Below are 16,173 nucleotides of genomic sequence, written 5' to 3' on the forward strand. Positions count from 1 at the left end.
TCTGGCTGCTACTATTGATCAGCATATAACACTTCAGCAATGGTTCATTATAAGACGGTGTGAGCTACAAAAAAGTTAAGTACTTTTTGCAGTACTGCTTTCATCATTAACACATATTATTTAGCCTTACAATGCATTTTATAGTAAACCAAAAAAAGAAATTACATTTTTAATAAATATCTGTCAGGTTAACACATTCTGCCTTTTTCAAAATAATGTAATGTGGTGCAAGCCAGAAGTCAAGCTCCATTGTCTCAGCTTTTTCAGTTTGTTAATTAACCTGTAGTTAATTAAACTTGAAAGTCCAAGAAGCTTGGATCATAAAGAGGTTCTATATGGGTGAAAAATTCTGACTTTTTCGAGTTACCCTGTGTTTATGAGCATGCCTCTCAACTTCTAAGCCAAAGAAATCTGGGAGGGTGGCCTAATGGTTAAGGTGTTTGCCTTATAAACACAAGGCGCAGGGTTTGAGTCTCGCAAGGGATAATTAGCTAGGCTTAAAATGGCTTGCAATGGCAGTTAGCTTAGTACTAACCTATGAACTATGAACTATACTAATGTGTGTTGCTAACCGCTTGCAAGTTATACGTTCATACATTACACTGTTGAATAGTAAAGTTCGCAGTCTATGCCGTGACATACTCAAGCAAACATATCCTCAGTTAATAACAATACGCTATGTTGTTCTTGTTGCTCTCTTGTAGTCATGCTTCTGTTTTACAGCACTGCCTACATAGTTTGTTTGTGTCTTTCGGCTTTTCCTGGTTAGGGGTCGCCATAGCAGAACTCCGGTTCGCTAATGATTGGCAGTTGATTTTTATGTACTGGCTTGCCAGGCCTGATGCACAACCTTCAACGAAGGTACGCCCATTCACGCATGTCTCCACGCAGAAGACGCTCTAGCTGAGAATCGAACTGGACAGTGTTTTAATGTGAGGCGACAATGCTACCGCAGCACCACCACCGCGGTCTACTGCCTACATAGTAATGCTCATTAAAAATCAAAACACAGCACTTCCTGTTGGGTCACTGACAAAGAATGGCAAGTACTTTGGTTAAACTGTTTGTCTTTTGTTTAAATAAAAAGACTTAAAACACTTTAGTTTGTCTGTTTAAATAATAACAGTTCAGATTTCCGATTTCATAATGAGGTAGAATCAAATACTTATTTACTGAGGTAATGCAGCCTTAGGAAAGTAATATTTAACTGAGTTAGAAAGATGGTCTTTGGTCTACAATCTAAGCTTGCAACAGTCCCTGTTGCCTTTCTAATCAAAATAACATTGCATATCTCAGTCCGAAGTATCTTCAAAATGTCACTGCTCATTTACAATTTGTGTAATAAACAGAAAGCCCAACAGAGCTTCCACTGCTACAAAAAGCAAACTAATGAAAAATGAGACACACCTGATTAAAACATGTACATAACAAACAAAAGCATGACATGGTACTACAGTGGCAGCAGCCACCTTTCTGCTCACAGCATGAGTCTGAAACTTATTTATTTTTTCCTTGAACAAGATAAAAAACAATAAACTCAATTGTTTCTCCCTACCACTGACTTAAAAGCTTTGCTCTTCTTAACCAATTTGCTGAGCCACATAGTATAGGTGAATGATGAACAAGAGACTCGAAGTTAGGCCTGAGGGATGAAAGAAACTCATTGGTATTTGAGAGGCATAACATTCTGTGTTATACCTCATACATTAGAACAGAACTATATGGGTAGTCAGAAGGACAGGGTATGACTGGGTAACGATAATGCCAAAAATATAAGAAATGAGCCCGAAAATGGTACAGTAGGATCCGGACTTCATCACAGTCACAAATAAATGAATAAATAACAGTACTGCGTCAACAGCTTTATTTGTGGCATAGAACTGAAATGCATTAGTTTTGAAGGAAGTTTTTGTTTAAATAATGAAAATTAATCAGAGGTTATCTCTTTGAGGCAGCAGATTAGAGGCAGACTTAGAAGGCAAATAACTTTTTAAACTCAAAAGATTTTTAACCATCATTTGAAGGTACTGTGAAAGGACCTTTTAAACTAACAGGAAATATCATCAGTGTACATGTGCATATATGTGTGTGTGTGTGTGTGTGTGTGTGTGCACACGCATGTGTGTATAAATCATAAACAGACTATCCAGTTGCACATCAAAGAAACAACCACTTCCCCCAAACAGCTGTTTCAGATTAGAACATGATTTTATGACCCCCTAACTGTGCCTTCAGTATTCATAAACTGCTTTACTCCATTCTGTTTCAACTCTACTAGTACTGCTAGTTACAAACATCTTCTTCAGCATTGTGTCCGTCCCACAGGCAGCATTCTTTTGCTGGTACAAATGTTCAAATTTGTCTTGAACATAAAGAAACCTCCAAATCATCAAAGACAAAGCAGAATATGACACTGAATCTAACCAGAACTGTGTAGTTCACACACCCAAAACACATACATATTAAACTATCTCAGTTTCTATCTTGGTCCTGTACAACCTGTATAATAAACATTTTTATCATCAGTTAACTGCAAAGGCTGCTATTACTGAGTTCTCTACCTCCCCTCTTATTGCATATTAAAAATGTATCATTTTCAGTGGTTCCAGCACATAAGAAGAAACACATTTTACATCTAAAAGCATATGCACATTACCATGCAGGGAATGTAATAAAAATAGGGATTCACTCTTTTCTAATAATCTTTTTAGAAAGCCATTTATAAAAATCCACAAACAAAATCTTGAATGGTGAATGAGGGAGGGGGGTGAAGTTAAAGTGTATGAAAGAAGCAGTAAAAGAGATTTTGTTATAAGCATACAATAATCCATTCTCTGATTGTTTTATAAATAAAGTGTAGCTTACCATGTTCTTTGCCCGTACCCTTTCGTTAGACCACAGAGAAGTGTCAACAGAGATGTGACTCATCAGCACAGTGCCAGAGCTCTCAGCTAATCCCAAGTCCCTCCTCCCTAGCTAACAGGCTCGGATAAAAAAAACTGCACTTGTATGCTTTAAAGACATATGTTCTATTTTGATTCCTTTCTTAGCTCATGCATTGTAATAAAAATATTTTTATTACAATATACTGAACTAAAAAAACAAAGCAGAACACAGTTTTTCACTACTTTTTTTAGTGAATCTCTTTTCACTTGCTTTATTTGTAGCACATTAACTTGACAGTTTTTCAAATGTAACACTTGTTTACTTATTAACAGTCAGTGAAGGATCTGGCCCCACTCCAACTATTCTGCAAGCAGACTAGGTGAATAACCAATATCTGACACAAAATCATGTTCCAGAAAGCTCTGTGAAATTAAATTTTATTGTTAAATGTGTTATTGGGGCTCATAATTTTAATAGAATTGTGCTGCCTGGTGTTTTAATTAGGTTTATGCTGTTGCATTAAATTACTGTCCTTCATATCAAAAGCTGTTGCTGTTGTTGTTTGTCTTTCGGCTTTTCCCGGTTAGGGGTCACCACACCAGAACTCCGGTCCACTAATGATTAGCAGTAGATTTTAACGAACGCCGAGGTGCCAGCTCGATGTCCAACCTTCAAGGAAGGCATGCCCATTTACGCATGTCTTTCGAAAGCCCATCCAACCGTGGGGAGGACACGCAGACTCCACACAGAAGGTACTCCCCGCACTCCAGCCGAGAATCGAACGGAAGAACCTCTTGCTGTGAGGCAACAACGCTACCGCTGCACCACCACGGCTCCTTCATATCAAAAGTATCAGATGAAAAATAGACAAATTCTTATTCTGGATTTAGAAATTATGCATTTTCTCTCCATTGCAGCCAGAAAACTATAGGTAAAGGAAATCTACTAGCAAATTTAGAATATCCCCCAGATTCACTAACCTCCCGTGCAGGACTAGCTTAGTCCTGCATGGAAGCACCCGTTTAGGAGCAGGATGGCAGTGTGCCATGCATAGTAATGAAGGTGTGCTGGCCGAGCTCCTAGGCTTACACAGAGCGTGTACGAGTGCAGGGGGTGTGTCTGAGAGCAGAGCTCTTGGAATAAACACACCCCTGCAATGTAGAACAGCAGAAGCTGTTAAGAAATGACCGAGATCGCTCATAGGTGTCCTCATAACCCCACCAATGGACCCCCATGTGTACAACAGTAACAGGACATATAAATTAAAAGAAGAAACCCTTTCATTTCTTTTAAAAATCCGAGTAAAGCTAACCATAGGTGCGCGGGTGTGCCCATCACTTAGCTACAGTTAATGTAGCTGAAATAGCAAAAGGAGGATAAAAAGCAAGATATGTGCAAATGAAGCAGTACAGCAATATTGTAGTGGGCAGAGCGTTCGCCTCACGAGCGGTCAATCCCGGTTCGAGTCGCACTGCAGTACATTCTATTTCCATGTCAAATCACTGTTATGATTAATATATTTAGTTGTATAACCTAATAAGTAACATATATGTGTGAACTGGAGTATTAAGCTGTGTAATGAATGATAACCCACTATTACTGTCTAAAATATAGCAGTAGTAAAGATAAATAAGCATGAGTAAGCAGGTGCAAGTCTGTTTGCACAACGGTAAGCAGTGCTTACACAGAGTAAGCAATAGTGAGGCTAACCATGTGTAAGCGGATGTCACCAGAAGTTAGCAGTGCTTACCATCTCGCAAACCCGCTGGCAACCGTGTAAAAGTGCTTCAACCACTCCGTGTCCAATGGGCCTTGTTCTGGCCAGCAACAAATTAAACAGTCCCTGCAAGGCTCAAACCCAAGAGCCTGCACACCATAGCCAATGTGATTTACCACTAAGCCACCGCCGATATACATAACCCTGACGTTTCCACAAACATAGCATCCAGCAATACCAGTCAACATTACAGGACATGTAGCTAAATATGTAGATCTATGTGTGAGTGTATATATATATATATATATATATATATATATATATAAATAAACTAAACAGATATATACCTCTCCCACTCTGTATTATATATATATATATATATATATATATATATATATATATATATATATATATATATATATATATATATATATATACATATATATATATATACATATATATAAATATCCATATATAGATATATACATATGCAGACATCCATAAATCTATATGTTGTTTTATATATATATATATATATATACATATATATATATATATATATATATATATATATATATATATATATGTATATATATACAGCAATATATATATATATATGTATGCATACATATACATATATATATATATATATATATATATATATATATATATAACACACACACACACACACACACACGATATATATCCATGATATGATACAGCACATAAGAATGACATATATGACCACAGGCACCGCCAATGGGGTTGAGAGGTCCCGATCAACATATGTGTTACACGTACCAATATCCCCCCACAGCCAAACGGGTGGAACATACAAACAAAGTAAACAAACCACTGCTTCCCAAACCACAGGCAGGATACTACCAGTGGGAGAAATATTGTGGACCCGCTAAGTCTAATCTAGAAACAAAGACAGGAACATCCCTTGTGGGACAACCCAAAAATTATAGCATCTTCGGATTCCCATCATTACACCAATTCGTCAAGGCAGGGCACATATGTTCTCAGACTACAAGGTTGGGAAAGCCTGATGATCCATGGGGTGAGAGAATGTACATGATGGGTCCTGAGAAGTGGAGAGTGGGCAGTGTGTAGTGGTGTGGTTAGACCCGACCTGCACCCAGAGAAAGGATGATTGCTGTGGAGGCGGGGCAGGGGGGGACCGATGGGTATGAAATTATGGGTCGAGGCAGCCAGTGTTGGAAGGAGCGGTTCTAATCAGACCACTTTATGGATGTAGGCAGTAGTGTGAATTGGGCAGAGTATTCGCCTAACGAGCAGGCATTCCCAGTTCGAGTCCCACTGTAGCACAGTCAATTTTACATGGCAAAGCACGTTATAACCACTTTTGTTGTTGCGAAACCCACTAAATAACATAATTATGAACTAGAGTACTGCAGGAAATGCACATGTGAAGTGTCAGTGTCATAATGAATAAGGCACTACTAAGCAGGTTTAAGCACAAATAAGCAGTACTAAGCATATGTAAGCACTAGTAAGCGTGTTTAAGTGCGTCTGCATGGGGGTAAGCACTGCCTACACAGATTAAGCAATATGGAAGCTAACAGAGTAGAAGAAACTGTGACCAGAAGTATTAGTGCTTACCTCCATGCAAACATTCACACACCCGCTTACGACTGCTTTAAACTGCCTTAATCACTCAGTTTCCAAAGGCCCGTGTTTTGCCAAGCAACAAAATAAATAGCCTCTGCAAGGCACGAACCAAGGACCCTGCACACCATATACAAAGTGATTTACCACTAAGCCATGGCAAATATACATAACCTTAACGTTTTCACAAACATAGCATCCAGCAATACCATTCAGCATTACAGGACATGTAGCTATACATGTAGATGTGTGTGTGTGTGTGTGTGTGTGTGTGTGTGTGTGTGTGTGTGTGTGTGTGTGTGTGTGTGTGTGTGTGTGTGTGTGTGTGTGTGTATATATATATATATATATATATATATATAAAACTAAATAGATATATACCTCTCCCACTCTGTATTACATATGTGTGTGTATATATATATATATATATATATATATATATATATATATATATATATATATATATATATATATATATAGGGTCTATATTAGATCAGCGAACGCTTAAAAAAGCGAATGCTGATTGATGAACTTATGTAAGCGAAAGTTTAAAATATCGAAGCAACAGAAACCCAAATTTTTTCCTAGGGAAAGAATTCGGTTGTCCGTTTCTGTTGCTTCGGTATTTTCAGTGCTGTGGCGGAAAATTACGGGTCAGGTTCAGGTAAGTGTGCGATTGCGAGGATGTGAGTGTTAGGGCGGGTTAGGTGAGTTAGGGTTAGGGTGCGGGTTAGGTATGTGTGCGATTGTGTGGACGTGAGGGTTAGGGCGGGTTAGGAGAGTTAGGCTTAGGGAACGGGTGAGGTGAGTGTGCGATAGTGACGGACCTTAGGGTTAGGGTTTGAGTTAAGGTAAGTGGATAGTTAGTGGTGTGCGTATAGTTTAGTGTAGGGTTAGGTGTCAGATTTTAGGTGTATGTGTGTGGATTGCTGTTTGTTTGGTGTGCTTGTGTTGTGTGTATGTGTTTTGGATCAGCGATTTTTTTTCCCTAGGAAAAAAAAAATCGCTGTTCTGACAGTTCGAGATTGTAAGCTTTCGCTTACATAAGTTCGATCAATCAGCATTTGCTTTTTTAAGCATTCACTGATCTAATATAGACCCTATATATATATATATATATATATATATATATATATATATATACACACACACACACACACACACACACACACACACACACACACACACACATATATATATATATATATATATATATATATATATATATATAAATATACACATATAGATATATACACATGCAGACATCCATGCATCTATATCTCAGATATATATACAGCAATATATATATATATATATATATATATATATATATATATATATATATATATATATATATACACACACACACACACACACACACACACACACACACACATACATATATATATATATATATATATATATTTGTGTGTGTATATACACAGATATGTATCTATGATATGATACAGCACATAAGAATGACATATATGACCACAGGCACCACCAGTGGGGGTGAGGGGGCTCAATCAACATACATGTTACATGTACCGATATCCCCCCTCCAGTCAAACAGGTGAAACATACAAACAAACACACAAAAAAGTAAACACACTACTTCCCAAACCACAGGCAAGATACAGCCAGTGGGGGAAACATTGTGGACCTGCTAAGTCTAATCTAGAAACAAAGACAAGAACATCCCTTGCGGGACAACCCAAAAATTCTAGGGTATTTGGATTTCCGTCTTTACAAAGATTCGTCAAGGCAGGACACGTATGTTCTCAGACTACAAGGTTGGAAAAGCCTGATGATCCATGGGTCGAGACAATGTACATGATGGGTCCTGAGAGGTGGAGAGTGGGCAGTGTGTAGTGGTGTGGTTAGAACCGACCTGCACCCAGAGAAAAAATGATTGCTGCGGAGGAGGAGCAGGGGGGGAACGATGGGTATGAAATTCTGGGTTGAGGCGTGCAGGTGTTGGATGGAGCGGTTCTATGGATGTAAGCAATAGTGTGAATTGGGCAGAGCAGTCGCCTAACAAGCAGGCATTCCCGGTTTGAGTCCCACTGCAGTACAGTCTATTTTAGATGGCAAAGCCCGTTATAACCAATTTTGTTGTTGCAAAACCCACTAGATAACACCAAATAACACATGGTTGCAGCTCCCCTCCTGTAGGCATGTAATCCAGTCTAACTGGCATCACAACTTATTATTGTTGTCCTCACCCCCACCCAGGGGCTTGAGTGTCCAAATCTACCTCAAAATTCAGTTAATATGCACAGCCGTTGCTGTAGAAGAAATGGCCAGCTATGGACTTTCCCTTCAGCCTTCCTGCACATCCCTGGCTATTTCCCCTACTGTCTTTCCCTCTTTGTGCCCCTTTTATCACCACTTACCTATCAACCCCTTTTTTCTTTTCTTTTAAAATTTAAAGTTAAAATTAAGTGACACCCTCTTCCCCAACTATATTGGCAAAATCTGGAACTCCCTACCCACATCTATTACCTCAGCTGTCTCAAAGGACACATTTAAAAACACTTGAATGAACACCTCAAGCACTCTTGGATCTGCACATGCTCACCACCTGGCTAAATCCCCCCCCCCACCTTACACTCTATACCCCTACATCAACTTCTGAAACTAACATCTCTTTTTCCTGCCTTGCATACATATCCCAACATCCTTTAAACCTTCCCTATTGCTCCCCTACCAATTATTCCCACTACCTAATAGAAAGTTACAATTTCTCCCCCTCTACCTATCTACCTACCTACTCCTTCACTATTTTCTTCCACACAAGTATGGAATAATTAAATCTTAACCTGAATACTTGAGTGTATCCTATCCAGAACTGTTAAACTTGAATCTAACTTCACCTTAAACTGACCTTTGTCAACCTTCATAACTAACATATAAACTTGAACTAAGCATGAATAATACCTATATGTTAACTTAAACTAAGCATGAATAATATGTTCTTGGCTATGTTAAGTCTGTTACTCTCTATGAAAGTGAACACCTCTGTATTATTTGTAATGATTAGCTGATTTTTACTGTGGAGCTTTTCTCCCCAGGCCTCCGCTGAAAATGGACAAGCATCCAGTCAGATTTTCCCAGTCAACAAATGTAAAATAAATAAATAAATTAGCACAGGGGTAAGCAGGAATAAGCACATTTAAGTAGCAGTAAGTGGGTCTAAGCCAGTTTGCATGGTGGTAAGCAATGCCTACACTGGTTAAGCAATGCAGAAGCTAACTGAGTGTAAGAAGCTGTAACCGGAGGTTAGTATTGCTTACCCTCGCGCAAACCAGTCCAAACCCGCTTATAATTCCTTAAAAGTGCCTTAGTCACTCTGTATCCAACAGCTCTCATCCTGCCCAGCAACAAAATAATCTGCACTCCCAAGTAGCAAACCCTGGACCCTGCACACTATAGTAAAAGTGGGTTACCACTAAGCCATGGCAGATCCACATACAGCAGAATGTCAAACCTGGGATGTCGATTCCACAGAACCTGGAGATGAAGCTGGGAAGGTGTGTGAGCAAACCGCTGCTTCTCAAACCCCTGGCAGGATGCTACCAGTGGGAGAAACAGTGTAGACCAGCTAAGTCTAATCTTGACACAAAAACAGGTCAGTCCCTGGTGGGATGAACCAAAAATTGTAAGTCAATCCGATGAAGGCAAGGCTTGTACGTGGACTAAGCAGATGAAGAGCCTGAAGAAGCTTTGGTCGAGACAGTATACTGGATGAGTGCCGAGATGTAGAGAGAGGGCAATGTGTGGAGGTGTGGTATGGCTGGGCTAGCAACTGGAGAATGGATGGTTGCTGTGTACGTGGAGCTCGGGGGGCAGGGTAAGGAACCATGGGTATGAAATTATGGAAGATATAAGCAAATGGAACAGCACAGCAATAGTGTAGTGGGCAGAACATCTGACTAATAAGCAGGCATTCCTGGTTCGAGTCCCACTGCAGCACAGTCTATTTTACATGGCAAAGCATGTTATAACCAATAGTTTTGTTGCAAAACTCACTAAATAACATATTTTTATGAACTGGAGTACTGCAAGAAATGCACATGTGAAGTATCAGTGTCAGAATGAATAAGGCACTAGTAAGCAGGTTTAAGCACAAATAAGCAATAGAAAGCAAATGTAAGCACCATTAAGTGGGTGTAAGCCCGTTTGCATGGCGGTAAGCAATGCCTACACTGGTTAAGCAAATCTAAAGCTAACACCCTGTAAGCAGATGTAACGGCAGGATAGCAGTGCTTACCTCAGCACAAACCCGCTAACAACTGCTTAAAAGTGCCTTAACCACTCTGTATCCAACAGCCCCTGTTCTGCCTAGCAACAAAATAAACAGCCTGTGCTAGGCTCGAACACAGAACCCCACACATCATAGCCAAAGTGATTTACCACTAAGCCATGTCAGATATACATGACCCTGATGTATTCAAAACATATCAACCAGCCCAGTCATTCAACAGTACAGAGACTGTATTCCAACATGTAAATGTATGTGAGTGAGTAAATTTATTAATATCTAAACAGATACAATGTATCAATAGATGTAGCTATCTATCTATCTATCTATATATATATATATATATATATATATATATATATATATATATATATATATATATATATATATATATATAGATATATATATATAGATATATATATGGCCACACATCTGTAGATAGCAATGGTAGATTGACAAATACAAATATGTCCACATGCACCATTAATGGGGTTGAGAAGCCCCAAACAATATACGTCATGTATGAATAGGCATACCCCCCCACCACAGCCAAACTCGTCTGCCCTGCAATGTAATAAAATGCTACAGATCCCATATGCAAGACCTGATATGACATGTGCACAACATGTAAACAGTACTACAACCCACCTGTATGATGTCAGGCTGGTATAGGTAACATATCATGCAGTACAGTGTGGCTCCCATCAACATCCCCAGGATACATATACACAGACACATATATGCAGATACAGATATATATATATATATATATATATATATATATATATATATATACATATACATGTGACTACACAGACTCATGCAGAGATATGTACAGGAAGATACATATATAGAAGGTGCACACAATATGGAACAGCCGCTATGCCTACAGTTCACACCTGAACAACTGGACACTGTATGGGCCACCCATACAATTACAATTGTCGCCTGCAACATATACCCACAGAGAGGTCATAGGAAAAACACCACACACAGGTTTGCAGAAATGGAACGCCTTTATTTGTGTACTATTACAGTTCTATATGCCATGTCATATAGCTGTGCAGACACTGACCATCCATTTAAACAGAGTAATGCAACTGTGAAACAGTGATACTAAGACAGTAGTCTGGAAAGGTTCACAACTGTCGCTGTCCAGGCCAATGCCTTCATATTGTACAACAGTAAAGACAGACAGGGCCACAGGTTACCAAACAATCAACAGTATGCAATGCAGGTGTATAGCTCAGCAGCCTCCATCTACACTCTGTACAAATTCACTAGGTGTTGAAGACTTCAGTTGGCCAAATGGGATGTAACTGTTACATAACAGGGCATAATGGACACCATCACAAGCACACTGACAAACAGAACAGTCTTGTATGGCAGGAGGCAATAGGCCTGCATTAACCTAATATATGTCAGTAATGTAAATATAGGTGAAATATACGGTACTGTACATGCAGATACCTTAAGGCAGCTCACCCGTGATACCCCCACATTTGTCAGTTATGGTGCATCCCCCCCAGACTCAATACTACAGACCCATATGCCACTGTTACATACACTGGCCTCTGGAGTGCATAAGGGCACACATTTATTGTTTTGGTGTAGCCCACACATATATGGCCCCACCACCACTGTATGTGTGGGGGATACAACAGCAGTGGACTGATGACAGCAATGGCAGTGTGATATACACACAGCCCACTACAGAACAGCCCCTGACAGCATATCATATGTGCAAAGCTTGGTGTGTAGGTGGAAGACAGAGGCTGGAACACAGGCCCATATGTAGGAAACTGTTACCATACACTAAGCAAGTTGCTGGTGTTACAGGATAGTCTGCAACCTACCCTTAGCCAGGGAATTGAGGTTAGAAAAATAAATGGATGTAGCCATGTACTGACAGCACTTAACACACACACTGCCAGTGACATATCTGACACAGGACCTGTGTGGTGGACAGACAAAACATGACAGGCACACCTCTGGCCACCAACAGGATAGGCCCACAGTTGAGAGCTATGCAGACAGACTGCATTTCAAGGTAAACTAGTATGCACACACACACCCTGTAACACCAGTACTATACAAAGCATAACACAACTCTACTCACACTCTGTCTGTAGTTCTGGAACCTCCTACAAATATGTAGCTGGCCTAAGTGTGCCAGTTCCCCTGAAAGAGGTACTGCTACCTGTTGTCTGTAACACTGATGCCCACACACAGGAAGGATGTCCATCACACAGGAAAGGTAAAGGGATCACGCCTACATGATGTAGTGATTTATAGTAGTTGGTTGCCATGAAGTGGTAATTGGAAGTACTACACAGCAAGCTGCATGCAGTTAGCAAGTGTAGAACACTGATTGGTGCAGAGGCCATCACCTGATCAAGTGCATCACCTGCTAAAGCCAGGCTGCAATCTACGCCAAACAGCTCAATCCGGTCACAGGACAGAGAAAGCAAGCAGGAAAAAAATGGGAATAAAAAAACACAAAGAACATTTACAGCTGAAAACGCACCCAGGTACGCAACTGCCAGTCAGTAATACATACTACCCACAGCAGGTATGTGAAGTATATGTAAATGTATTAGAATGCAGTATCTGGTCCATAGTACTGTGACAGATGATGTGGAATGCGTTATATGTGCCAGCAGGTGTTGTTGTGATGATGGTCAACTGAACAACTGCTATGGACAAAAGTGTTTGTCCCTGTGGGTAGAGGGCCATAGCTGTTAACTGTGCAGGTCAGCACTGACAGACAGGATGTAAGCCATCATAGTGTGTGTTGTGTAATGGGGAATATGCATAGAATGTGGCCAATAGCCAGTGGTGGAAGTAATGCCAGTATGATGGACATGTGGGAACCACGGACCACTGCTGGCAGGATATCCAGGTGAATCTGTAATGTAGTATGGTGGAATGCCATAGGTGTGTAATAGAGTTACCTGCAAACAGGTCCCTCATATATCCAACCAATGTCAGGCAGTGTCCATATGTGGCACCTGTCTGTGTTGTAGCAAGGCAGAACAGTGCAGCTGTGCAGGGAGGTGTCATGAGATTGTGGAGCTGATGCCTGAATGTACCCCAGATATAGGTATGTGTATGTGTACATGTGTCACAGATTTAATATCTAAGGATAAATGTATATCAGCATGTATGTCCGGAAATATACATATACTCATTTATAGACATATATATATATATATATATATATATGTGTGTGTGTGTGAGTGTGTGTGTGTGTGTGTGTGTGTGTGTGTGTGTGTGTGCACATATATATGAAGTCACATATATCTACACACATATAGATAAATACTGATATGTAAATGTCTACATCTGTACAAACACACACAAAGACAGACATGTATGGAAAGACATGTTCCCTATATCACTACCACAGTGATGTGTGCTATGTGTGAGGCAGCAGCACACATAGCAATACAGACAGATATCTACAGCTGGCAGTGTGTGCACTATGGATGGGTATGTCACGTTAGTCCCATCCTAGCACCACAATGCCCCCGCCTGTGAAGTATGCAATGGGAATATGGGGAAGTATGGCAGATACACACGTGGAGGTGGTCAGGATTGGTAGATATAGAAGACAGCCTACAGGGGTGGTATGTGACACATGTGGTGGGTAAACACCATGGATGGTGTGTGTGGTCCGTGATGTGGATGCCCCATGGTCCCCAATATGGGGCACAATGGGAACAAGGCTCCCACCAACTGCCACTCACAAGAGCAGTCCACGTCCTGAAGGTGCCAGGTGTGGTGGCTGAGCAGGAGGAGCATGTTGGCCATGTGAATGTGTACTGGGTGCCTCAGACTGATGTAGCACATCCCTCATGTGTCTGTGGAGCCTGGTATGGAACAGACCCTAGACCTGAGCTCAGGGGAGAGGAACATGTTGGTGTGTGCCCTGAGGGGGGTGGCCCAACATCCCCTGGGTGGTTCCACCTGATGGTATTGCTGTATCAGTACATGAGGGGGCCTCAGGTTGGCACACACATGTGATCTGGCCAGGTATCCTGGTCAGATGGGTGTGGAGAGGTGGATCAGCTGGCCAATGGAACATATACATGTTATTGTGTCACTGTCATAGTACATATGTTGGTAGCAATAGTCTATACATCCCGGTACATATCCAACAGCATGCATAGAACCCTCCCCCCATAATGCAGACTTCCAGATGTGCAGCAGTCTCAGAGCAGCCATACCACTGGCATATATGTAACCATAGTGGCCCTGACAATGGCATGCAATTGAATAGTCTGTAACAGGCCAGCAATGTTAGTGTTCACACAGGGGACATGGCTACAATCACATAGCAGAAGGTGTGGTACACTACACAATCTGTCTAAACAGTAGTTAAGCTGTAGCCTATATCTAATGAGTTGTGTGTATAGTCTGTTGAAGCTGATATGGTGGGGGGGTGACAGAGATGTGTATTATGAGCTGTGGTAACCTTGCCATATGAGTTGCTCAGGCCTGTTCCCATCCTCATGTTTTAAAGGCAAGATGGCACACATCAGGCTGCCAGCTTATTCTACGGAGGAGAATGATGTCATCATAAGCCACCTGGTTCTGCACTACCAGGTCCTGTTTGGCAGGACAGTACAAGAACAGCAGGAGGAGACTGCCCTGTGGAACGATCTCGTCCACAGGGTCAATGATGTCAGCCTGCATAACCACAGTTATGAGCAGGTCCGGCATCATTGCAGTGACCTGCTCTACAATGCTGCCGCAGTCCAGGGGGATCACCTTGCCACAGGGGAGTGCCATGCCATCCACCCCCCGACACATGTGGAGGAGCTCCTGGCCAGCCTCGTGGCACCTGCCCGTCCAGAACACCATCAACCACTGGACCCCTTCATGGAGGTGGGTGTCACCCACACAACAGCCAAGGAGCGTGCAGATAAGGACACAGGGCACATCATTAGACCACTGTTGTGTAAATATCGGCAGTGGTACAGGTAGATCATGCATATCTGATATGTCATACAAATATTGTGTTGCTGTATTGTAGTGATAAACAGATGTCAAGATGTGGCAGTATTATGTGAATTTATGGTTGATGTATGGTAGTACTGCACACAGCCTGTAGCAGTGCCACAGGTGTGGCCACTGACATTGCATCTTTCACCCACTTATGTAGGTCCCTCCAGGGTAACAGCAAGGCAGCAACCTGAAGCAGGTGAGTATGTCTTATGTAGATGCATGCCAACATACCGGACATGTAATGGTGATGTTATATTCCATGCACACATCTAACACACCTACTCTGAATGCATGCTGTACATGTGCATGTATTGTTGCTGTAAAATGCATGGTCTCACAGGGGTGAACATGATGGGGTATTGAAAGGGTATGTCACACACCTGCATGACAACTAATGTCCTGTCAATGCGGAATATGTCCAGAGGGGGTAACATACTGTTGGTAGACATGGCCTACAGTAGCAACATGTTCTGGATAACACCCATATACAGTACAACACCAGTGTACATATCTGTAGGGCAATGCCAACTGCTGCTGAGATACACTATGGCATATGGCATTACAGTAGTCCACATTATCAGCTGTATCTAAGCTGCAGCATGTGGTGTGCAGTGTATGGGACACTGCAAGCTGACATATGTGTGTAGGGCTTACCTGTCATGCA

General features: G+C 41.2%; 1 protein-coding gene across 1 annotated transcript in view; it reads right to left on the reverse strand.

Moving 5' to 3' along the window:
- The window catches only part of PCBD1 (pterin-4 alpha-carbinolamine dehydratase 1), a 195,465-nt gene extending 192,505 nt beyond the window's left edge, over positions 1-2,960 (reverse strand). Inside the window, exon 1 of the mRNA XM_044056609.1 lies at positions 2,866-2,960. Within this exon, the coding sequence (XP_043912544.1) occupies positions 2,866-2,928 (63 nt within the window). The 5' untranslated portion in view covers positions 2,929-2,960. The remainder of the gene's footprint in view (positions 1-2,865) is intronic.
- Positions 2,961-16,173: the final 13,213 nt, after the last annotated feature.

This window comes from Protopterus annectens, chromosome 14.part0 (genome assembly GCF_019279795.1).
Source record: "Protopterus annectens isolate FY-2018-M chromosome 14.part0, PAN1.0, whole genome shotgun sequence".
Lineage (NCBI taxonomy): Eukaryota > Metazoa > Chordata > Ceratodontiformes > Protopteridae > Protopterus > Protopterus annectens.